Source organism: Sycon ciliatum, chromosome 2 (genome assembly GCF_964019385.1).
Source record: "Sycon ciliatum chromosome 2, ocSycCili1.1, whole genome shotgun sequence".
Classification (NCBI taxonomy): domain Eukaryota; kingdom Metazoa; phylum Porifera; class Calcarea; order Leucosolenida; family Sycettidae; genus Sycon; species Sycon ciliatum.
The window spans coordinates 44,789,412-44,813,301 of record NC_088644.1 but is presented as its reverse complement, the minus strand read 5'-3'; the positions used below and the strand labels follow the sequence as shown (position 1 = coordinate 44,813,301).

Sequence of the window (23,890 nt, the reverse complement as noted above, 5' to 3'; positions counted from 1 at the left end):
TACGGATAGCGCCAGGCGTGACACAAACAAACAAACACACAAACAAACAAATACCAAACGAGAGAGCTTGGAAGCTCAGGGCCCTGCGCTATGCTTTTTTGCCTTGATGACCTAGACAAAAAAAAGCATAGGGATGTTTTCTTAAAAAAAATCCTTTTTTTAAAAACTGGGATTCGAACCCGCACTATCGCGCGCCCTGCATGCAGCCCCCGACACACTTCGCATACATACTAATTCTTCCAAGTTGTTTCACATTGTGATCTTGCATTTGAAAGCCCTATTTGAATATGCATTGTGGCCAGCCATCTTTGATGGCACGGTACGGTAGGGAATAGGTACGGGACAGGTACGATCGAGGGTAATACGACACCGTCTAGCTGCCCGCAATATTCAAATACGGCTTTCAAACGCAAGATTAACGTGAAGCAACTTGGAAGAATGGGTATGAATGCGAAGTGTATGGGGGAATGCATGTAGGGCGATAGTGCGGGTTCGAATCCCAGGATATGCCTGAAAAAGGAGAATTGAAAAATTTATAACATCCTATGCTTTTTTGCCGTCAAATACGGATAGCGCCAGGCGTGACACAAACAAACAAACAAACAAACACACAAACAAACAAATACCAAATTAAAGCTGTGTGGACCCTGGCTAGCGCCAGACGTTACTGAAGTAACGTCTTCTGCATAGCTATGGGAATTAAAGCTGTGTGGACCCTGGCTAGCGCCAGACGTTACTGAAGTAACGTCTTCTGCATAGCTACGGGAATAATGGCTTTTTTTAGTGCAGGTGTCAAATGACACTGGTTGGTCGTTCTAGGTATACGTACTCGCCATTATGGTACCTCATCAATTACAAATCAAAGGTTTATGGCAGACGAAAGAGGAAGCAAAACTAGAAATAGTCACAAGATTTGAGCTTATTCTGATTAGCCATATTTCGGTAATTCCAAAAGTTTGACTCGCGCGGTGTCAAATGACACCGGTGGCTGTTCTAGGGTAATAATTTATCAAGTGATATTACGACAATTTTCAATGAGAAGGCCAGTTAATGGGGTTCCCTTGAGAAACGTTTTCAAAGGATCTGCACAGTCAATCTACACCTCAAAAGAAAATCACCTGCACAATTTGGCTTAAATTGGAGACATCATTTTCACGCAACGTCTGGTTTCCTCGGACATGCTCTCTTAAATCTACACGATAAGGATGATTTATAGGACACCGCACACATTTCCTATAACCCGTTACTACCTGATATGTTAGAGGCCATCACTGTACACAAGTATTCTCCTGGATGCAATTTTCTCGTCTCTTTTTTAGATATCTGAGCTCGAATCGACTTGCAAGCCTACCTCCCGATGTATTTGCCAACCTAACACTCCTTCAGTATCTGTAAGTTAAACTATTCTGTAAATCTCGGCCCCGTCATCTCTGCAAAAACAGAGTAAAAAAAGAATGTTTCTATGTTTATTTTGCAACCGAGGCACCAGTTCAACTCACCTAATCTTGTTTTCCTGGCTGATTGACTTATGTGCATATTATGCGGACAAGCTCTTTATGTGTATGCACTGTCCCTCAAAGAAACCTCTTTCATGACAAGCCTTACAGTTGTACTGTTGTGGATTTGTTTTAGAATACGTTTTCGCATTGTGCGGTATGGTGTAGATCGCAGAATTGTGATGTTTGCGGTTTGATTTCTATAGACCTTAGTCGGTGTCACATTATCGTTCTAATGTATGGGTGTGCTGCTAATGACCCGGGAATGTAAGGACAGGGTAGATTGCATTGGTTTAATGGACTCGGTTGTGGATAAAAGAGAATGCTGGGATCATTAACAGAGCGCTATGAGTAAGAGCAAAATGACAAGTGTGAGAGTGTAGAAGGTCTGAGGAGATGGCGCCGGCAGGAGTGCCTACACAGAGAGTAGAAGATGTGTGAAGTGAGGTCCTGCAGCCTCGAGAAACGACACAGCAGATATGCTGTCGTATGGAGACTCGCCGACCTCGTAATGAAAAGGTGCGTGGACAGCAAGTGGTAGGTGAACAGACACCCAGTTGCCAGGAGAAAAGACGTGATCATGCCTGAACTTGTTCAGTGTGCAGTGGCTGCGGTTGGTAGGCTTGGGGCTGTCATCACGTGACCCACCATGGCTGGCCCTATCCGGTACATGTCCCCTGCCATGCAAGCAAAGCCAGCAAAAATAGAGCTTTCAAATGCAGAATCACAAAGTGACACAACTAATTTTTCGAGCTCCAGTTTTCTTACATCGTCTCGGACATCCCCGCCGGCATAAGGCCGGACTTGTGGCAGGCAGGTAGCAGTGGTTTCAGTGTAGTGTAGTGTAGTTGTAGCTTAGGTAGCCAAGTTGCGACAAGGAGAAATTGTTATAACGTACGCACGCAAGATTCATTCCATGCAACTCGCGTATGCCACAGCAGGAAACACCATCTGGTTTGTTCTGGGATAATTTAGAAGTGAACATGTTAAAGGCAATCATGAAGAGATAAGCAGCAGAGCCACGTCAGTGCTGTCGTGGCACTAATGGCGCTATGACACGACAGTATGCCTCGTCAGCTCGTACCAAAGTAAGACACACGTCAGCCATGCAGACGTAATGCAGAAGAAGACTGATTCCTAATGAGGTAAGACATTGTCACTTTTTGTCATGCATGCATCAAAGGAACGTAGAACGACACACGTAGCAGAACGTAGATCGTAGATCGTACCACAAATATTAATAATAGATCAATCTATAACAATCCTCCTTCCTTAAAGAAGTAGTCAAGTGGGAATAGCAATAATGCATATATATATAATCAAAATGCATCAAAAAAAACTATACACAAGAGCAAATCCTTATATCCGACTAACTATGACACAATACTATGCTATTACAGACAAATAGCGGAATAGGACACTCTAAGGCAATGTCAGAATTGCTAGGCGAGTCACTCATGACTAATGCTAAGATAGTCACTCAGTACTCACAAAATCAAGCGATCAGGGGCCCGGCGCATTCTTGACGGATAGCGCGGCGACATTGGAGTTGACGAAACAGGCCCTGACACATCAGGCACACTAACAGGAGTAGCGACTTAAACTGTATCAGGCATAATAACAGGAGTAACAGCAGTAGTAGACATACTAGGCATAGCAGTAGTAGGCATACTAGGCATATTAGTAGTAGGCATACTAGGCATAGCAGTAGTAGGCGTACTAGGCATAGTAGTAGCTGCTGTATCAATGACAGTGGACGACTGAGCCGGCGGTGAAGCTGGTAACTCCGGAATTGGAGTTGCTGTAGCGACTGTCGGAGTAACACTTGGCACAGCCACTGTCGGCATGGCGTCCGACTCGGCCGATAAACTAGCAGAATCTCACGCAATTTGTAGCAATTCAAGCCAATAAAATTGTACCGTATGAAGACATCCAAGAAGAAGATTGCTTGATGAGTCCAGCGGGGACGAAACGTACTTCGCAGTCGAGCTATGTCGTTGCTGTGTCATCTTCTATGTGACATGCGCTACTTGATGTACCAGACGGCTATGTCGGATACCGCCAACCATGCATCGACTAGGCGCCAGGCGCGAACTGATGGTGGTGGTGGCTAGAAGGAGAGCTCTGTGCTAGAACTTTGCAGCCTAGAGAGCGTGTGTGGGCAGGTGCCATATTGCCAGGTGTGTCTTTACCACCATATTTATTATTTAATATCTGCTGCACTGATAGAAGGGCACAGTTGTAGACGCTGCGTGTAAAGGGAGGCTGGACCCCTGATGCCTGGACAACATGTGCGGGTGCACAAAAGTTTTTTGTGAGGCAAAACCTCACTAGCCTGTGAGCTTAATACTTCTGTCGAACGGGACCTTTGTTTTCAGGTCCTGGAGTCCTCAGAAGTCGACGGGATGCGTTTTCAAATCACGAGCGAGTTGTCGCTGTTATGATTTCGAACACAGTCCACGAACAATGAACGTCGCGGTACGAGCATTTCTCAAAGTACCCATCCAAATAGCAAAGGGACATCCGACTACAGCCGACAATCACAGTTGATACGCAAAGAGGAAAGAGCCTGAAGGAAGAGCGCAATCAGATCCTACACAGAGAGGTTGCGTCTACCTGAGCCGTAACGAGCAAGAGTTTGAAAGAAAGTCAGAGCCCATTGAGAGAATGGAAGACGATGTCCAGATGTCCAGAGCAGTAACTGGGTACCGTCAAAAGGTGAAACCCTAATCCTTGGATGATTGCTCACTCAATCGCAATGGGAAGGCGTCAATGTTGAAATTGCCGCAACTCACTGGAGTGACCTTTTATGCGGCCTTGATATTGATACAGCCGTTTCTAACTTCTCGTCTGTCCTCGAATCGTCTCTCTCAGTCTGCTCTTCTCACCGCGATCACCAGTCAACCACCAGAAACCGAAGCCGCCCTTCACGCCAGGATCCACCATGGATGACACCAGTGCTCAGGGCAGGCATTAAGAGAAAGCATGACCTCTACAGCATCTATAAAAAATACCCTACCCCGTCCAATGCAACGCAGTACAAACGTCATTTAATATAGCAAAAACGTTATCACGTGTAGCCCTAAAAGAATACATCCAGTCCATTACTACTCTCACCGACAGCCAGCGTCCATCACTTCACTCATTTATAAGAACTCTTCGTAAATCAGCATCGTCATTGGGCTCTAGTCCAACAGCAATCACACGATCTGACCAAAGTTCCGCCACTGCGCCTCTTGATATTGCGGATGCTCTGAATGAGCAGTTTACCAGCTTCTGCGTTAAGGATAGACCTGAATGGTTAGTTCCTCCTATCCACCAAATACCTGTAGACTCAACGTTTACATCGCTGACGATTTCATCCCGTACTGTAACCAGATACATACGCAGTCTCCCCAATAAGAAGTCTCCTGGTTACGATGGTATACCAAACGAAATCCTGAAACACCTCCAAGAAAGCCTAGCATATCTGTTATCGCTGCTCTTTAACATCTCTGTCGTCTGGAATCTTTCCCTCCGCCGTTTCTAACTTCTCGTCTGTCCTCGAATCGTCTCTCTCAGTCTGCTCTTCTCACCGCGATCACCAGTCAACCACCAGAAACCGAAGCCGCCCTTCACGCCAGGATCCACCATGGATGACACCAGTGCTCAGGGCAGGCATTAAGAGAAAGCATGACCTCTACAGCATCTATAAAAAATACCCTACCCCGTCCAATGCAACGCAGTACAAACGTCATTTAATATAGCAAAAACGTTATCACGTGTAGCCCTAAAAGAATACATCCAGTCCATTACTACTCTCACCGACAGCCAGCGTCCATCACTTCACTCATTTATAAGAACTCTTCGTAAATCAGCATCGTCATTGGGCTCTAGTCCAACAGCAATCACACGATCTGACCAAAGTTCCGCCACTGCGCCTCTTGATATTGCGGATGCTCTGAATGAGCAGTTTACCAGCTTCTGCGTTAAGGATAGACCTGAATGGTTAGTTCCTCCTATCCACCAAATACCTGTAGACTCAACGTTTACATCGCTGACGATTTCATCCCGTACTGTAACCAGATACATACGCAGTCTCCCCAATAAGAAGTCTCCTGGTTACGATGGTATACCAAACGAAATCCTGAAACACCTCCAAGAAAGCCTAGCATATCTGTTATCGCTGCTCTTTAACATCTCTGTCGTCTGGAATCTTTCCCTCCGCATAGAAATATGCATTAGTGGTCCCAATTTATAAGCGCAAAGGCTGCCGGTCGGATGCAACGAACTATAGACCCATCTCCCTACTGTGCTGTATTTCAAAGCTGTTTGAGCGCATTGTGTACGATCAGCTATATCGACACTTGTTCCCGTACTTGCATACCATGCAGTCTGGTTTCCGGCGAGGGGACTCCACAGCTCTGCACCTAGTCCACCTAATCCAAAACATCATGCAGTCCCGACATTTGAAAGAACATACTGGCATGTGCTTCTTTGACCTGGCGAAAGCCTTTGACACTGTTTGGCATAGAGGCCTGATTGCCAAGTTGGGTGCCTATGGCATTGGTGGCAACCTGCTTTGTTTCTTTGAAAGCTACCTAACTGACAGGTTACAGGCTGTACGCGTCGGCAACACCATCTCGTCTCCCCAGGCAATTAATTCTGGTGTGCCACAGGGGTCAATCCTGGGGCCACTATTCTTTTTAGTCTACGTCAATGATCTACCGATGTCTGTCCCTAATGTTTCACTGTTCGCCGATGATACCACAGTTTCGGCTTCAAGTAGTTGCAAGCAATTGCTAGTCAATGACCTCCAGGAAAAGATAAACTCCGCCATTTCTTGGATGTCGACTTGGAAGCTGAGACCGAACACTAGTAAGACCAAAGTGATGTTCTTCTGTAGCGGTGCTAGTGATCAGTTCTGTAATGTGTCTTTATCATGTCCTGGCAGCTCATCGACCATAGAAATTGTCCATGAACATAAGCACCTTGGTATAATTATTGATGACTGTCTAACATGGGCTCCTCATGTAGACTATATTTGCAAGATAACTAGTAGCGTTCTCGGCATACTATATCCTCATCGTTCTCATTTGCCAAATACATGCCTTTCTATGTTTTATCGCTCGTATCTGTTACCTATTTTCCAGTATGCATGTCAGTCTTGGTGTAGTCTACAGTCCATTCATAAAAAGATGGGCTCTGGCTCTGGCGAGCTCCCGTATTTGGCGATTTTTCGTGATTTCATCGTACACAGTGCAGTGCTGCGAAATTTGAAATTTGAAAAAGGGTCCAAAAAGGGTACCTGAACTGGGATTCGAACCGCACAATGCACGTTTGCAGGCGGGGTCAAACGGCCTGGATTTTTATGGTTTTTCCCAATTCAGTGCTGTTGGGGCAAAACCTGGCCGAAATTCTATTCTTGTTATGGCTTGCTTTTTGGACAAAAAAACTTCAGAAACATAATTGGAAGAGGATTCCATAGGGGATTGCAGAAAAAAATTCTAAAAAAACTCAAAGTTTGACCCATTTATGGCCAAAAGCTAGAAGTCCATCTTTTTCTGAATGGACTGTAAGTCAACATCTTGTGAACAAACTTGAAATCCAACATAAATCTCTTCTTAAAATATTGTTTAACAAGCAGCGTTTATTTCCTAGTCTTGAGCTCTATTGTATCAGCAATACTCAGCCACTGCAGGATAATCGCAAACAGCAGCTTTGCGTTTTGATCCACAGAATTCGCCTAGGCAAAATTCCCATTCATCTCTCCGTATTCAATTGGTTTTCTCTGTCCCGATCCACTCGTAATAGTCTCTCACTTCCCCGTGCTAATTCAGCCGCATTTACCAACTCTCCTCTGTTTTTGTCCTACAGCCTTTGGCTGCAACTTCCCCAGCATGTTAAGACATCAAAATGTCTTTCCAGCTTTAAAAATGCACTCCGATCGCATAATGTAGTACGATAGGATCTCATTGCTGGATTCTTGTCTATCCTTCTTTCTTCTCTTTTTCTATATTCCTTTCTTTTCTTTTCTTGCCGTGGTTGGCTATCACCCCTCTCTCGCACTTTGCATGCCAATTGGTCATGAACCACGAGTTGAGTGAAATAAATAAATAAAAATAAAAAAGTGTTACGTGCATAGGATACCCAGACGGCAGCGCACAGTAAATGGTGCAACAAAATTTCCCTTCATTTTAAGATCTGCCCTACAGTGCCTTATGCAAAATCATGTATCCCTCTATAACTTTCAAATGTTCTGAAGTTTTAGGAAACGCAGAACGAAGATTATAATTATGCCCTCTAGATTACTAATTTAATCCATGAGTTATTCGCCCTTTGTGGATAATTCTCTAAAACAATGACAGATTCTGTTTGAAAAGCATTGAAATTTCCAGAACTTTCAAACCTTACAGCACGCACTTCCTCTATTTCTGCTTGATTTCTTCATCAATATAACAAAAGGGGGGGGGGTTGCAAACATAACAAAACATTAACTTAATGAACCCAAACGAAGACCGAGGATTTTTGGACCCTTTCTAACTCGATGATCTGCCAAGGACTATGAGTCCCTGGGGAAGTCCCCGTTTAGGTATATTTTAGCCAATATATTTTTCAAGCATCGGCGGCCGGTTATTTTTCTGCATTGTCAAACAATGAATCGTTAGAAATTGTGTTTTCTTAGCTTTGCAACCAACCTTATGCTTGACAATAGAATAAAAAAGACGGAGACTATATTTTACTCGGATGGTGAGCCAATTAAATTATTGTGAAAAAAAGAAGGACAAAATGTTACGAGTTATGACTATAACTCAGTAACAATACTCCTTGTCAGTTCTGTGCCATTTTATCGCACTCGCTGACTGTATAAGATCTGGGTACGTTGGTGGACAGTTAGTCATAACTCGTAACATTTTGTCCTTCTTCTTTTCACTATATTTTACAAATGACGGAGACTATAATTATGTTACAGTGGTGTGTGTGAACTGTGCAACCTTACTTAGTTGCATATGAATCATGTTGTGGTTAGGAGTCTAGGTTATTTCTGAAAACAAGGTCATGATTCGCCGTTTTAGATTAGAACTACTACAATCCTAAACTCTGTGTTTTGTTCACTACCTGGAACTAAGCAAGAACAACATTGTCCTTTTGGCTTGTCGTTTGTAGATATTTGGGCGGTAATCACATCCAGAATTTAAGTGATGGTGTGTTCTCTGGTCTAACAAACCTCGAACAACTGTAAGTATTCTCAATTGTACCACTGAACGCAGGGAACAGTTGCATAACGCAGGGAACAGTTGCATAACGCAGGGAACAGTTGCATAACGCAGGGAACAGTTGCATAACGCAGGGAACAGTTGCATAACGCAGGGAACAGTTGCATAACGCAGGGAGCAGTTGCATAACGCAGGGAACAGTTGCATAACGCAGGGAGCAGTTGCATAACGCAGGGAACAGTTGCATAACGCAGGGAACAGTTGCATAACTGTGTTTATATATAGTACTGCTTAATACGTGGACAGGCCAGCGTGGCGCGAGCTGTGCTAGGCTGTACGCAGTAACTAACGGATGGGACAGAGGCATTGTACAGATCCCGTGCATTTAGCACTTACCATCGACCATGAGTTACAAACCTATCGTCGTTGTCTGTTATTCTTGTTTTATTTTTTGATCTTTCGAATAGATCCCGTGCATTGAGCGCCTATCATCGAACATGAGTTATGTGCCTATCGCCTGCTGTCTTTTTACTTTTATTTTTTGTTTTCCTCTCTGCCCACTCTGCCTGCCTTCTGGCACATGCGAATACGTGGACTTACTGTTGACGTAAACGCGGACGTGCGTATAATAATAATATTAATAATACGTGATGAACAAACCTGGAATATCTTTGAGTATTATTATCTGGAGAATGAAGTTGAAGACACCACTCCAGCTGTACTTATGGTTGATAAATATGGTGGTAAAGACACACCTGGCAATATTGCGTTAAACACACGCCTGCCCACGCACGCTCTCTAGGCTGCAAAGTTCTAGGGCAGAGCTCTCCTTCTCACCACCACCACCACCATCAGTTTCCGCCTGGCGCCTAGTCGATGCATGTGTAGGATTCCCTTTCCTAATAGTAATACCAGACTATTCCCAGGTTTCATCAGACACTCAAACTGTTCATATCGATAGTAAAACTAATGTTACTTGTCACAGAGGAGAGGAGAGAGAAAGGCAAGAAACACGCGAGCATGCGCGCGGCTTACAAGGCCAGAGATTCGTCACGTGGACAGGAGCAGGAAATACGAAATACAAATGTAAGAAATAACAATCATCAGTAATCATTGGCCTATACTACATAATTCCCCTCCTCTCACCATTCACGACCTCGTGAATAATAGGCAAGCAGGGCAACAACAATTACATTTCTACTAATTATGGGTATGCAATGACCAAACTACAAAACATAGTCATCAAATCTCACAGGAGCACTAATACTGGAGTAGCAACAGGGGGAGGTAGGGGTGAGACGGCAACAGGCGGCGACAATGGTGGCGTACTCGGCACAGAGTCATCTGCATCATGTGGCACAACAGGAACAAAGTCATTAGCTGACAAACTCACAGGGTCGGGGAGATCATGGACAGACGACGGTAAGCAAACTGGGCACGATGAAGTAACTGGCTTCAAGCGATTGAAGTGAACAGTACGTTCAACACCATTCAGCAATAACGTGTATGATGTCGGACCATGAACACGCACAATAGTATGTGGACCAGACCAGAAACGATGAAATTTACGGTGCTCGCCAGCACGGATAACTGGATCATGAAGATATACTTGCTGACCGACAACATAAGGCTCACCATGAACGCGACGGTTATAGTACCGTTCTTGAGACGCATGAGCAAGATACGCATTATGACGGGCTTCAATGTGAATATTGCGCAGAGAAGTGTGGAGACTACGGACATAGGTATGCATATCAGTGGAAGGTAGCGAAGGTAAATTGAACACAATATCAGCTGGTAACCGGACATCCGCACCATACTGAAGGCGCGCTGGACTGAATCCAGTGGACTTGTGCACTGCAGGACGATATGATGAGAGGGAACGTTGCATCCCACTCCGTACTGGTTGGAGTAATGTGGGCTCGCAGCAGACCTAGAAAAGTGCGGTTGACGCGCTCCACCAGACCATCGCCAGAAGGATGATACGGCGTGGTTTGCGTCTTGCGGATACCAAGGAGACAGCAGATATCCGCAAATAGCCGAGATTCGAATTGGGTCCCTTGATCTGAATGAAGCTGTTCAGGTGCACCGAACCGACTGATCCAACCATTAACGACAGCTGCAGCGACCGAAACAGCAGTGATATCGCGCAAAGGGAACGCCTCGACCCATCGCGTAATGTAATCTGCCATGACCAGGAGATACTTATGGCCCTGTGAAGTTTTAGGCAGAGGACCGACAATGTCAAAGGCAACAATTTCGAACGGATAACCGGCAATCATTGGCTGAAGTGGTGCACGGTTTGTTGGATTCTTCGCTCGAATCTGTGCACAGGTGTGGCAGCATTGAACAAATTCGGTGATGTCAGAAGCCATTCCAACCCAGTAGAAATGCAGACGAGCTTGAGACAGGGTTTTCTCCACACAGGATGGTTAGCAGTAGGAAGAGAATGGCGCGCCTGGTTATGATGAAGCCGAGACCCAAGATCGGCAGAGCATCCCAGACCACACCACCACTCCCCTTATTCATGGCTCACAAATGACGGGTTCACGTGGCTCTAGTAAAAAAAATGTACAGCGATCATGGCTCGCTCCTGAATTGAGCATTGTACAGTAGGTATCGGTTATAGCGTGGGTGTTTGAAAAACGACTTTCTATTCTTATTTCCGATATTTCTTACACACGATAAATCAAGTGTGGCATATCATATGCATGTGCGCAGGGGCAGGAAGATCATCGTTCAATGCAACGCAGTACTTCTGTCCATGTGGGTGTGTTAGATATTGCATGCGTCTTCACTCTGTACATTGTCTCTGATTTTGACAGCTGCACTTTCGATGCATTTCTAGTATTTATTGCTACTGTGTGTTACCGTTGGACAACACTACGATTTATTGTTACATGTACGTTTTATGTCAAGTCAACCCTGTTCCCATTCGTTTTCTAGTTCTATACTTACTGCCATGACTTGTCCCGTTTATGGTTATACAGTCTTCTTCTTTTCCCGTCGTATTGCTTTCGTTTACCGGAGACTTCTACGGTATGTCTCTATTCGCCTCCACGATGTCCTTATCCTGACACTAGCATTTTCTGCGTCGCGTACGGCTGGTGGGAATATCTACCCCAGCCGTCGTGATGTAGACGCTTCCTCAGCATTACTACTTGGAGGACAGTCACGAGTTTGAGTATCTCTGATACTAATGATAATGATTCTTACTGAAGTATGAGGAGAATTGTTTCCGAGTGGAAAGACACTGAGTGTCTATGTGTAATAACTAAATGAGCTCAACGAAGAGCCAAAACGTCCTTTAGGATTCTACTACTACTAGTACGGGCAGAACCAGAGTAGGATCTCTAAAATTGGTCCTTCGAGCCGGATTCAATGGATGCGAGGTCGAGAAAGGCTGACCAGAGTGTCGCCTTCGCCAGAGGAAGAATCGCGGTTCTGAACGAAATCGAAAATGGATCACCTGTAAGTGCTGTCAAACTGTCACTCGTGGAGCTGGACCTAAAAGTACATTGCTTGCTTAGTACATTGCGGGAGGATCCAGAGTTGTTTGAGGAGTATGTAGCAACACAAGAAATGTATGCAAACACAGTGGCTATGGTTAGTGAGTACATGTACGGAATTTGTTCAAACTACAACAGTTCACTTGCGAGCTCTATAAGCGGTGTACAGTACACCCGGAATGCCGATAAGGTGAAAGCGTACCTAGCGAGTCTAGATAAGGACACGGATCACGCACCAGGAGCTGCAGGCCTTGTCCTGAGCGGCCATATGCAGCAAACAGACAGCACGAGTCGTGCACAGGCAGACGCACAGGTTCCCGAAACGGGCGAGAGTGCGCCGTTATGCGAACCCGCTGGTGATCAGACGGCTTTACAAGGCTATGGTCATCATCAAAAGGCAGATACGAAGGATCGGCAAGAGTATCCAAACGACGTAGAAGGTGCAACTGCAAATAGTGATACAACGTGGGCGAACGCTTTCGTGCCAGACATTGCTACGCCAGTGATTGTTCCAGAAAGCACCGAGTATATGATTGAGAATGCACAGCAGTTCAACACTGGGACAGCACCATTGGCCCACACCAACAACTCCATGGACACATTGTGGCAACCTGGCAAACAGACCCCAGAGACTGCATCGCAACCTGTGTCTAGGATGCAATCACAGCGCACACGCATGCAGTACACACACACACAGCCTTTGTATGTGTCGCAGTCTTTGTCCCTTGCCTTCATGTATGTCACAACCGTTGTCTGCGTATCAGTACTTGTCGCTGCCTGTGTCGCAGCAGTCGCTGCCCGTGTCGCTGCAGTCGTTGCCGCCGTTGTCTGCGTCTCAGTCTTTGCCGTTGCCTGTGTCGCAGGAGTCGCTGCCTGTATCGCAGCAGTCGCTGCCCGTGTCGCAGCAGACGCTGCCCGTGTTGCAGCAGTCGCTGCCTGTATCGCAGCAGTCGCTGCCCGTGTCGCAGCAGTCGTTGCCGCCGTTGTATGCAGATCAGTCTTTGCCGTTGCCTGTGTCGCAGCAGTCGCTGCCCGTGTTGCAGCAGTCGCTGCCTGTATCGCAGCAGTCGCTGCCCGTGTCGCAGCAGTCGTTGCCGCCATTGTCGGCAGATCAGTCTTTGCCGTTGCCTGTGTCGCAGCAGTCGCTGCCCGTGTCGCAGCAGGCGCTGCCCGTGTTGCAGCAGTCGCTGCCTGTATCGCAGCAGTCGCTGCCCGTGTTGCAGCAGTCGTTGCCGCCGTTGTATGCAGATCAGTCCTTGTCGTTGCCTGTGTCGCAGCAGTCGCTGCTCGGGTCGCAGCAGTCGTTGCCGCCATTGTCGGCAGATCAGTCTTTGCCGTTGCCTGTGTCGCAGCACTCGATGCCGCCGTTGTACGCGTCCCAGTCGGTCTATGTGCTGAAGTCGTCGCAGCCTTTGTCTACGTTGCAGCCGTCGTCTATGCCGCAGCCGTTATCACGCATGCTACCGCCGCAGCGGTTTTCCACGCCGCTACCGAGGCCCAGGCCACAGCCGTTGTCTGGGCTGCAACAACAGCAGCAGCAACGGCAACAACTACAGCAACAGCAGCAGCGGCAACAACAACAACAACAACAACAACAGCAGCAGCAGCGGCAACAACAGCAGCAGCAGCAGCGTCAACAGCAACAATACCAGCAGCAGCAACCCGCGCAGACCAGTTGGTCTGGAATGACAGCCAGCTCACCATCGTCAACAGCAGCACCAGCAGACGTGTACCGACACCTGAAGAAAGTGAAGATACCTATGTTTAGTGGTGATAAAACAGCATACAGAACATGGAAAGCAGCATTCTCGGTTTGCGTTGAGCAGCAAGATTTATCGCCAGAGCTGAAATTATTGCAACTACGTCAGTGTTTGACGGGCTCAGCATTGAAAGCGATAGAATCTTATGGATACTCAGCAGCAGCGTACACCGCAGCAATCAGGCGTCTAGAACAGAAGTTTGGTGGCGATAGAAGACAGACAGCAGTGCATACAGAGGCGCTGGCACGGCTACCAGTGATACGAATGGAACGAGCTGCCCAGGATCTGGAGAAGTTCGCTGATCTTCTCCAAGTAGCTGTCATTCACCTAGAAGACGTCGGACGCAGCCAGGAACTTCAGGCTGGTGCATTCTATCAGCAGCTCCTGAAGAAACTGCCACAGTCTCTCTTGACGCAGTACTACCGCCAGATGACAGAAAGAGGTGAAGCGGAGACGGTATGCACTCTGCTGGCCTGGGCATTAAGAGAAGCGGACTACAGAACAACAGCACAGGAGACGCTCACTGGCATCACCACACAGCCTGAGGGGACCAGTACACGCAACAAACAGACCTACAGAGAACAGCCAACAGTAGCAGCATTAGCAGCCTTTACGTCCCCGGCAAGTGCCAGTTGCGTGTTCTGTGTAACTGGTGGCGAAGTAAAAGTCACCCCTGCATACGACATGAGTAGGTTGCTATGCACCCACATACTGAGGCAATAGCAAAGTCACACCTTAGTGGATCCAAAATAGAAATCGGATGTCAACTTAGTACTCCCTGGCCGTTTTTGACGTCATCACCTTCAAGCCCTATTAGCTTTGTTTCTTGCCTGGGCCGACAAATGCTCATGCAGGCGGCTCACCTGGGGTCTAAAATTGCCTGAGCAAGAAAGCCCCAGTTCTTGCAGTCGAGTTTCAACTCCGTCGACTTTGAGTTGGCGGAGATCGGAAAGTGATGGCACGGAGCTCATGGTGACGGCTCAGGATCTCCTACGACAGCAGAACTTTAGAAATTTCAAATCTCACCAAGAAATTGCAACAAGGAAGAAAGAAATTGCAAAACAGTTGGATGCACGCAGCAGCACAGCTAGCAAGAGAAAGAGCCGTGGATGGGTTTGTTCCTGTTTTTGATGGCTGTGGCCATCCGTTGGCCCAACGGTCTCGTGTGAGTACGGTGTTTGTTTGCGCTGCCAGCTCGCGTCCGGCGTTTGTTTGTGCTGGCAGCTCGGGCCCGGTGCGAGAGTGAAACCGAATCGTGACAAAGGCTTTTGCTCTTTAGTGCTATTGACTGGCTTTTCATACGATGCCTATTGATGTCTAGAGACATGCTGTCTAGCCTTCCCCTGGTACGCATTCACAGGGCTTTGTTGAAGTTCGTGCCGTGAACTGCCAAAGGGTTTGAATGGTGCTGGGGCGAGTGCGACATTACGGCGTCCCTGCAGCCGGCCTAATCGCGTTTGTTGCCACAACCGATTTTATAATTATGCCCTTAAAAGATCACTAATTGAATCCGTGAGTCATTCGCCCTTTGTGGATAATTCTCTAAAACAATGACAGATTCTACTTGAAAAGCATTGAAATTTTCAGAACAAATAATCTACGTGGAGATAATAATTTTAATATAGCTATGAATAGGATGAAGGCCGCAGACATCACGCAACTACGTTACTTGTTTGACATGTATTTACTATGTATTTTATAACAAAAATATTATCACTTGTATCTTGTTATTTCTAACACATTTCTATTTACAGTACTTAACTTCAGTTTCTTTGGTTGTATCCTTAGTTCCGTATTTTTCCCACTGATGATAGGAACAAGAAAATCGATTATGGGTTTTCAATAATATTTTTGTTATCAAATACACAGTAAATACATGTCAAACAAGTAAAGTAGTTGCGTGATGTCTGCGGCCTTCATCCTATTCATAGCTATATTAAAATTTTCAGAACCTTCAACATTATAGCACGCACTTCTGTTATTTCTGCTCCATTTCTTCATGTATCTAACAAAAAAGGGGGTTGCAAACATAACAAAATGTTAACTAAACGAACCATAAAAAACGGGTTTTTTGTACCTTTTTCTAACGCCATGATCCACCAAAGACTATGAGTCCCTGGGGAAGTCCCCGTTTAGGTATACTGTTTAACGTCATATTCAGTTCTCACGTAGTTTGTACAATTCAAGCCAGTATATTTTTCATGCTTGGGTGGTTAGTTATTTTTCTGCAGTGTCAAAGTAGAATTACAGATGGAGCGGACTCGCTCCCTTCTATTTACACTCCAACGTTCGAACACATTTTCGTAGTTAAAACAACGTTTCGGCATATAGCCCTCATCAGGTTTGCAATGATGTGCATTCTACAAAGGAGCAGCAAATATACTGTGCTGTGCTGTGTTTGCGCCAAATGTGTCAGGTACAAAGGTGGCGAAAGGGATTGGTGATATATTAATATCCAGATACGATGTATTCACAGTAGTGCCCAGCCAGCATTAGTGTTTACTTGCGGCCGCAAGTTGCGGATTTCAACAGCTTCGGCATTGAAGAAGAAACGACAACTGGCACTGGCTCCTCTGGAGTTTGCACCCCCATTGCAAGTATCGCCATGGCGCCTCGCTCCTAGAAGAGGAGAACCAAGAGATTAGAAGCGGTGAGGCCTCCTGCAGTTTCATACAGAATTACAGATGGAGCGGACTCGTTCCCTTCTATTTACACTGCAACGTTCGAACACATTTTCGTAGTTAAAACAACGTTTCGGCATATAGCCCTCATCAGGTTTGCAATGATGTGCACTCTACAAAGGAGCAGCAAATATACTGTGCTGTGCTGTGTTTGCGCCAAATGTGTCAGCTACAAAGGTGGCGAAAGGGATTGGTGATATATTAATATCCAGATACGGATATTAATATATTCTGTATGAAAATGCAGGAGGCCTGACCGCTTCTAGTGTCGAATTAACTTTAAAAATTGCGTTTTCTTAGCTTTGCAACAAACCTCATGCTTGACAATAGAAGAAAAATGACGGAGACTATATGTTACACAGGTGTATGTGAACTTTGCAACCTAACCCAGTTGCATATGAATCATGTTGTGGTTAGGAGTCTAGGTTATTCCTGAAAACAGGGTCATGATTCGGCCTTATAGATTAGAACCACTACAGTCTAGACTCAGTGTTTTGTGCACTACCCGGAACTATGCAAGAACAACATTGTCTTTGTGCTTTGTCGTTTGTAGACGTTTGCACGATAATCAGATCCAGAATTTAAGTGACGGTGTGTTCTCTGATCTACCAAACCTCGGAACACTGTAAGTATTATCAACTGCACAGCCTCCTTTTGACTGATTTAGTTCACTTGTGAAGCCTACGTACGATCAACTGCACCACTGAACGCAGAGAATAGTAATTATACCTGTGTGTTTAAAGAGTACTGCTGAATACGTGATGAACAAACCTATAATATCTGTGAGTATTATTATCTGCTGCACTGGATAGAAGGGAACAGTTGTAAACGCTTTGTGTAAAGCGCTTGTTGCATATCGTTTTTATTTGAAAGAAAGACTTTTCTTTTCGACTCTCTCGTACACACCACAAAAACAACAATAGAACTGCATGGTCGCAGAAACAGCTGCTCCAATTCTTGCACCGCATGTGTATTAACATAACTATGCCGCAGGCATAGACAAGCATTTAAACATAATTATGGCAGCCTGGTACACATCGCTTTAGCATAACAAAAAGAAAACAACGCAAGACAGTAAGCGATCCAAGCCATGGTACGCTGGATACATGAACTTCCAATAGAATTACGTTCACCGCGGCTCAGTGCACTGATTAATGGGAATTGCCGCCAGCAACAATAGTGGAAATGCTGAATAACCCCAAATGGGCCAGTCTAAAGCTAATGTGCTACCTCAATACAGACTTATCTGAAATTGGCCTCACGCACACACACACACGCACACACACACAACCACACGTGCGCGTGCGCACGAAAACATGCTCGCCACATACACGCACTACTGCTTATTCAGCCAATAAATCCGTATGCACATACATATCTAGCAATGAATATCCAATTGGGTGGGCGGGTGGGATTTGCAACTGTACAGCAGCAGTGCAAGAACAAAAAGAACACTGTCTTAACAAGAAATGAGGCATTTCATGGCTCAATTTTGTTGTGGTCCTTTGGTTTATTTTGTTTTGTTTTGCGATCTCCTTTTCCCCAGTTGGACTATTTGGTTTCACATGCAGTTTGTGCATGCACCATGGAACGGTTACGTCATTGTCATGCGTTTTGTGTTGTTTTGTTGACGCGCATGCTCATGTGCTGCCATGATGTTTGTCTTTTTCTTCAGTTTCCAGTTTACCTTGTTGTGTCCGTTGTTCTTGTTTGTCCGTTGCCCGTCTTCGTCTTGTCGAATAATTAAAAAACTTTAGTTCAGTTTTGTTGTTGTGTATGGCGGGTCTGATAGGCAGGGAGGCTGGGCGCCTGACGCCTGGACAATATGTGCGGGAGCACAAAAGTGCTTTATCATTCTAGTGACCCGTCAACGTCTCACAGCTTGTCCTCTTTATCCCAAATCCCATTGCTACATCACTGCTTGTGTCTATCATTATCTGCGCAATACAACCGGCTTGGACAATCGACTCGTCATGATGCTCCTCTCAGTTACAACCCCTGTGATTCTACATAGTGTCATAGTTCCTTCTGTACACTAGTAGGGGTAAGCGGATTATGCTCGGTAAATGACCAGATTATGCTCTAGCGGATGCTCGCAGGATGCTCGGGAAAACAGCCAATTACGCTTTTACGTGCTTCACCAAAAATACCAAAAACAAAACAGAATGATGACAATAATGAAAAAAGTACTCAGAAGAAAAAAAGGATTCAGCCCAAAAATATAAAAAATAAAATAAATTATTCTACATCATACACCTACAGGAAATATTTATTCTGTATTGATTTGAAAAAAGCCTTCGATACGGTGAAGCATCAGCAGCTTCTTCTTGCTCTTGCAGCTGTTGGTATTTCGGGAGCGGCCCTGGTCTGGTTCCGATCGTACCTTTGTGACAGACGCTCCCGATGTTTGGCAGCAGATGTACACCAGCTGAGGCCGTCGCTACCGTCACTGATTCGTTTAATACGAGAACACTGTAACTTTGATGATTTCTAAGTCTTCTCAACCCCTCTCAACTCCAATCGTTTTTAACCAACAGCCTCTGACTCAAGTGTCTAGCACGAGAATCCTGGGAGTCATTGCAGACAGTGATGTTTCTTGGTCTGGTCACATAGACTTTGTCGTTAGGAAGACTTGCACAAAGGTTGGCGCTCTTCGATGGTGTTTTCGGAAACTATGTTTGAAGGCAAGACGACAGTTTATCCTCTCTGTTATCCTGCCTGACTTACTATACTGCTGCTCTTGCTTTGCAATGAAGCTATCCGCCAAGGACCGACAGCTCTGTATGCGCTGTTTGTGGCACGAAACTACAAGATGACGTCATGCCGCTGTTAACTAGATTGTCGATGTATCCGTTTGAACATTACCTTATTCGTAGCATTGCTAAATTTATCCATGTTAATCATGTTGTTTTCCCTCTCCCAAATTTTACGGACCTTTTCCCTCTAGTTTCAACCGGCCCTAGGACAACAAGAAGCTCTTTTAACCCTTTGAAGCCCAAGGACGAGTATACTCGTCCCTAGTGATTTCCCAAGGACGAGTATACTCGTCCAAACGCGCACTGTGTACGCATATTGGAATGAAGCCAGCATAATTATAATTCAAATATTCTGAAGAAAATGAAGACAAATCATTCATATTATGGACATAATGCGTTCAGAAATGCCTTTATGGATGAATATGGAATGGTTGAGGCGTTTGCAACATTCCCCCATGGATGAACACTATCATTACGGTTGCAGGGGACACACCCCAACGTGCGCGCTGCATGAGTAGCGTGATACTCGCCGAGCGCTTTTGCTGTTGCCTAGGAACGCGTTTCTGTCTTTCCTGGGCCTCCAAATGCATGTTGGGTGGCCCTGCGCATGACTGCACGTTGTCATAGCAACCTTGGAAACCTCAAGCCGGTTACCAACAAGCTAGGAATCAGACCAGACCGCCGAATGGCCCCAAATTCTGCGTTGGTCAGCCGAATGACCTTAGTGTGGTATTCAAGCGTTTCAGCTACATGTACGTAGTTCAAATGCGTGCCATTTGTATGTTTGTTTTCCCTTAGTGACACTGATAAGGGTTTGAATCGCATGTAGTCGGCAAAAGCAATGGGTGGCATGATGCCATAGGTGGGAGCTATAGCACAGCAACTGAGTGGTGCAGATAACTTATGAGTATCAGAGGCGTGCGTGCACAGTCAGTGCTAGAACGTGAGTGCATACGTCCGCGAATGGGCGTACCAGTGTGTGCGCAGCGTGTGTACCTGCATGCATGCTTGCGCGGTATCAGACTGCGGGTGCGCGTACGCGTGCATGCATGTGTGTATGCGTGCGTGGGTGTGTGTGCGTGCGTGTGTATGTGTCTGCGGGTGCGTGAATGTGGGTGTGGCTGTGCGCGCCTGCGGACGGTGAACAGTTACTTTCCACAGCGAACATAGTTCTTGTAGCAGGCACTTCGCCATCTGCCGAGTTTCATGATCTCGGATTCAGTGAAGCCGCTCATTGCTCCTGTGGTTGCGGCTCCGGCTCTGAGGCCGTGCAGTGAATACTGGATCCGTGGGTACCCTGCGCTGCTCAGGAGCTGACGGATTAGACGTGTGAGTCTTTGTGCAGTTAGGAACTTGCCACAGCTGTCAACGAACAGTGGTCTATTGGGCAGGTTGGGGCATCTGGAGAGATAGGTATACATGGCTCTGACCGGGCAAACGGTTGAGTTGGTGGTTGTGAGCCGGACGGAGGACCCTTGGGCGTTTGGCTGAGCGGTAGCCCCTGACCGCTGTGCCGGAAAGGGGCGTTTGGCTGCGGGCCCTTCAGACAGTGAAGCTAGGCTACGGGCGCGGGGGCAGCGAACTGCTAAATAACCTTGCCGGTTGCAGTGACGGCAGGGAGGCAGGATGGAGTTTGTAAACCACTCCGACCAGAGTTCCGGATCTGACGTGGCAAGGCTAGATTTGCTGCGTTCAGCTCTTGCACGGAACGACATGTCGAAGCCGGACCACGCACCGAATGTATAGCGTGCGGCCGCTTTCACGATTGTGCTTTGATACTTGAATAATTCCGGACCTCTGCCGGGGTCGTGGTGGAGGGCTACTTGGGCGAAGGCTGAGAACGCCTCCGACCACAATGTCAAGTCTACAACTTTCTTTAGACGGGATGACGACGACATGGCAGATGGCACAAGGGTGATGTGGTCCCCCGTCCCCTGCAGGCTGAACCCACTGTCCAGACCCATGCTCGTATCAAAAGCCAGCTCCCCCAGTACCCTACCAAAATCAACGTACTCACGTTTGATAATCTTGTCCGTGAGATGGTCGCTGAGGGCAGGCAATGGGATGGATGGTGGACGCTCTGGGGCGAGCAAATCGCCGTCCAGGAAGAGACTCTCCTGGTCTGGTCTTAGTGCTGAAGCCAGTGAAGGCTGGACATATTCATGCTCAGGCACCACAACATCACCGTCAGAGACTGGACCAGCCCGCTGTGCTGCTGTTGCTGCTGCTACTGTTGGCTGTGCATGTGGAGGTACCACCGGTAGACCCATCGATGTTGTCAATGACGTCATGCAGGACGCCACTGCATCTTGCACGGCTCGGGAGATCTCGGCAGATTGCTGCGACGTGAACGCAGGCGACGAGTCAGGCTGGGTCGCGGCCGCGGGGCTTTGAGTGGCCGGGGCTGACGCAGGACTAGCCCGCCGGAAGCGTGGTCTTTTTTGCGACCTGGCTCGTAGAATAGGGCTTGAAAGGGCTACGTCACAGCATAGCAACAATTTCAAAAATTCAAAAATTGGATCCACTTGGATCCAGTTTTTGTATTGATCCAAGCACATCTCAAGCCGTCTTACTCTCAGCAAGGTGATGTAACCAGTGAAACTGACTGATTTGGCTACTGGGGGCGGGGTTACAACTGGTGGCGAAGTAAAAGTCACCCCTGCATACGACATGAGTAGGTTGCTATGCACCCACATACTGAGTCAATAGCAAAGTCACACCTTAGTGGATCCAAAATAGAAATCTGATGTCAACTTAGTACTCCCTGGCCGTTTTGACGTCATCACTTTCAAGCCCTATTAGCTTTGTTTCTTGCCTGGGCCGACAAATGCTCATGCAGACGGCTCACCTGGGCTCTAAAATTGCCTGAGCAAGAAAGCCCCAGTTCTCGCAGTCGAGTTTCAACTCCGTCGACTTTGAGTTGGCGGAGATCGGAAAGTGATGGCACGGAGCTCATGGTGACGGCTCAGGATCTCCTACGACTGCAGAACTTTGGAAATTTCAAATCTCACCAAGAAATTGCAACAAGGAAGAAAGAAATTGCAAAACAGTTGGATGCACGCAGCAGCACAGCTAGCAAGAGAAAGAGCCGTGGATGGGTTTGTTCCTGTTTTTGATGGCTGTGGCCATCCGTTGGCCCAACGGTTTCGTGTGAGTACGGTGTTTGTTTGTGCTGCCAGCTCGCGCCCGGCGTTTGTTTGTGATGGCAGCTCGGGCCCGGTGCGCGAGTGAAACCGAACCGTGACAAAGGCTTTTGCTCTTTAGTGCTATTGACTGGCTTTTCATACGATGCCTATTGATGCCTAGAGACATGGTGTCTAGCCTTCCCCTGGTACACATTCACGGGGCTTTGTTGAAGTTCGTGCCGTGAACTGCCAAAGGGTTTGAATGGTGCTGGGGCGAGTGCGACATTACGGCGTCCCTGCAGCCGGCCTTATCGCGTTTGTCGCCACAACCGATTTTATAATTATGCCCTTAAAAGATTACTAATTGAATCCGGGAGTCATTCGCCCTTTGTGGATAATTCTCTAAAAACAATGACAGATTCTACTTGAAAAGCATTGAAATTTTCAGAACAAATAATCTACGTGGAGATAATAATTTTAATATAGCTATGAATAGGATCCATGTTTTCCTCGTGCCAGGCCACGAGTTCCCAATTAACTGTGGGTCGCAGCACGGCTGGAAAAAATCCTTCCGCTTTCAAGGAGGACTTGAACCTGGTACCCTCTGTTTCTCAATCATGGTCTTAGACCATCTCACTATGCCTGCCTGCCATGGATGCAGTGAATGGGATTTTTGGTCTTTGACCACATGTTGGTGAACTGATCTACTCACCTCCCACCGCTTTAGGAGCTGCATCTGCGCCTTGATCCTTGAAGGGTGGTGGCGTTCCTACGGATGCGGAAAACTCGGCCTCTGTATAGAGAAACCGAGTCTGACGCGAACCGTGAATTTATTTTTATTTTTATGAATAGGATGAAGGCCGCTGACATCAAGCAACTACGTTAATTGTTTGACATGTATTTACTGTGTATTTTATAACAAAAATATTATCACTTGTATCTTGTTATTTCTAACACCTTTCTATTTACAGTATTTAACTTCAGTTTTTTTGGTTGTATCCTTAGTTCCGTATTTTTCCCACTGATGATAGGAACAAGAAAATCGATTATGGGTTTTCAATAATATTTTTGTTATCAAATACACAGTAAATACATGTCAAACAAGTAACGTAGTTGCGTGATGTCTGCGGCCTTCATCCTATTCATAGCTATATTAAAATTTTCAGAACCTTCAACCTTATAGCACTGTTAGGTACCTCCTCCCGTACCTTTTCTAGCTGGCCTGCATGCACTTACGTACTCACCTTTTGTCTCATTTTGTTCCGTTGGCCTGGGTAGCTACTTGCGCGCCCATATTTGCCATAGCTACCCAGGCCCTTTATCTTGCCGTTCAGACTTGATCTCTTCCTCTCTCTTTTCTCACTCTT

The 23,890-nt window shown here is 46.3% G+C and overlaps 1 protein-coding gene across 1 annotated transcript in view; it reads left to right on the top strand.

Moving 5' to 3' along the window:
- Nucleotides 1-23,890, top strand: part of LOC135810260 (leucine-rich repeat-containing protein 15-like) — a 342,979-nt gene that overhangs the window by 23,979 nt on the left and 295,110 nt on the right. The window contains exons 4-6 of the mRNA XM_065323740.1: nt 1,320-1,391; nt 8,643-8,714; nt 17,196-17,267. Coding sequence (XP_065179812.1) covers nt 1,320-1,391; nt 8,643-8,714; nt 17,196-17,267 — 216 coding nt within the window. The remainder of the gene's footprint in view (nt 1-1,319; nt 1,392-8,642; nt 8,715-17,195; nt 17,268-23,890) is intronic.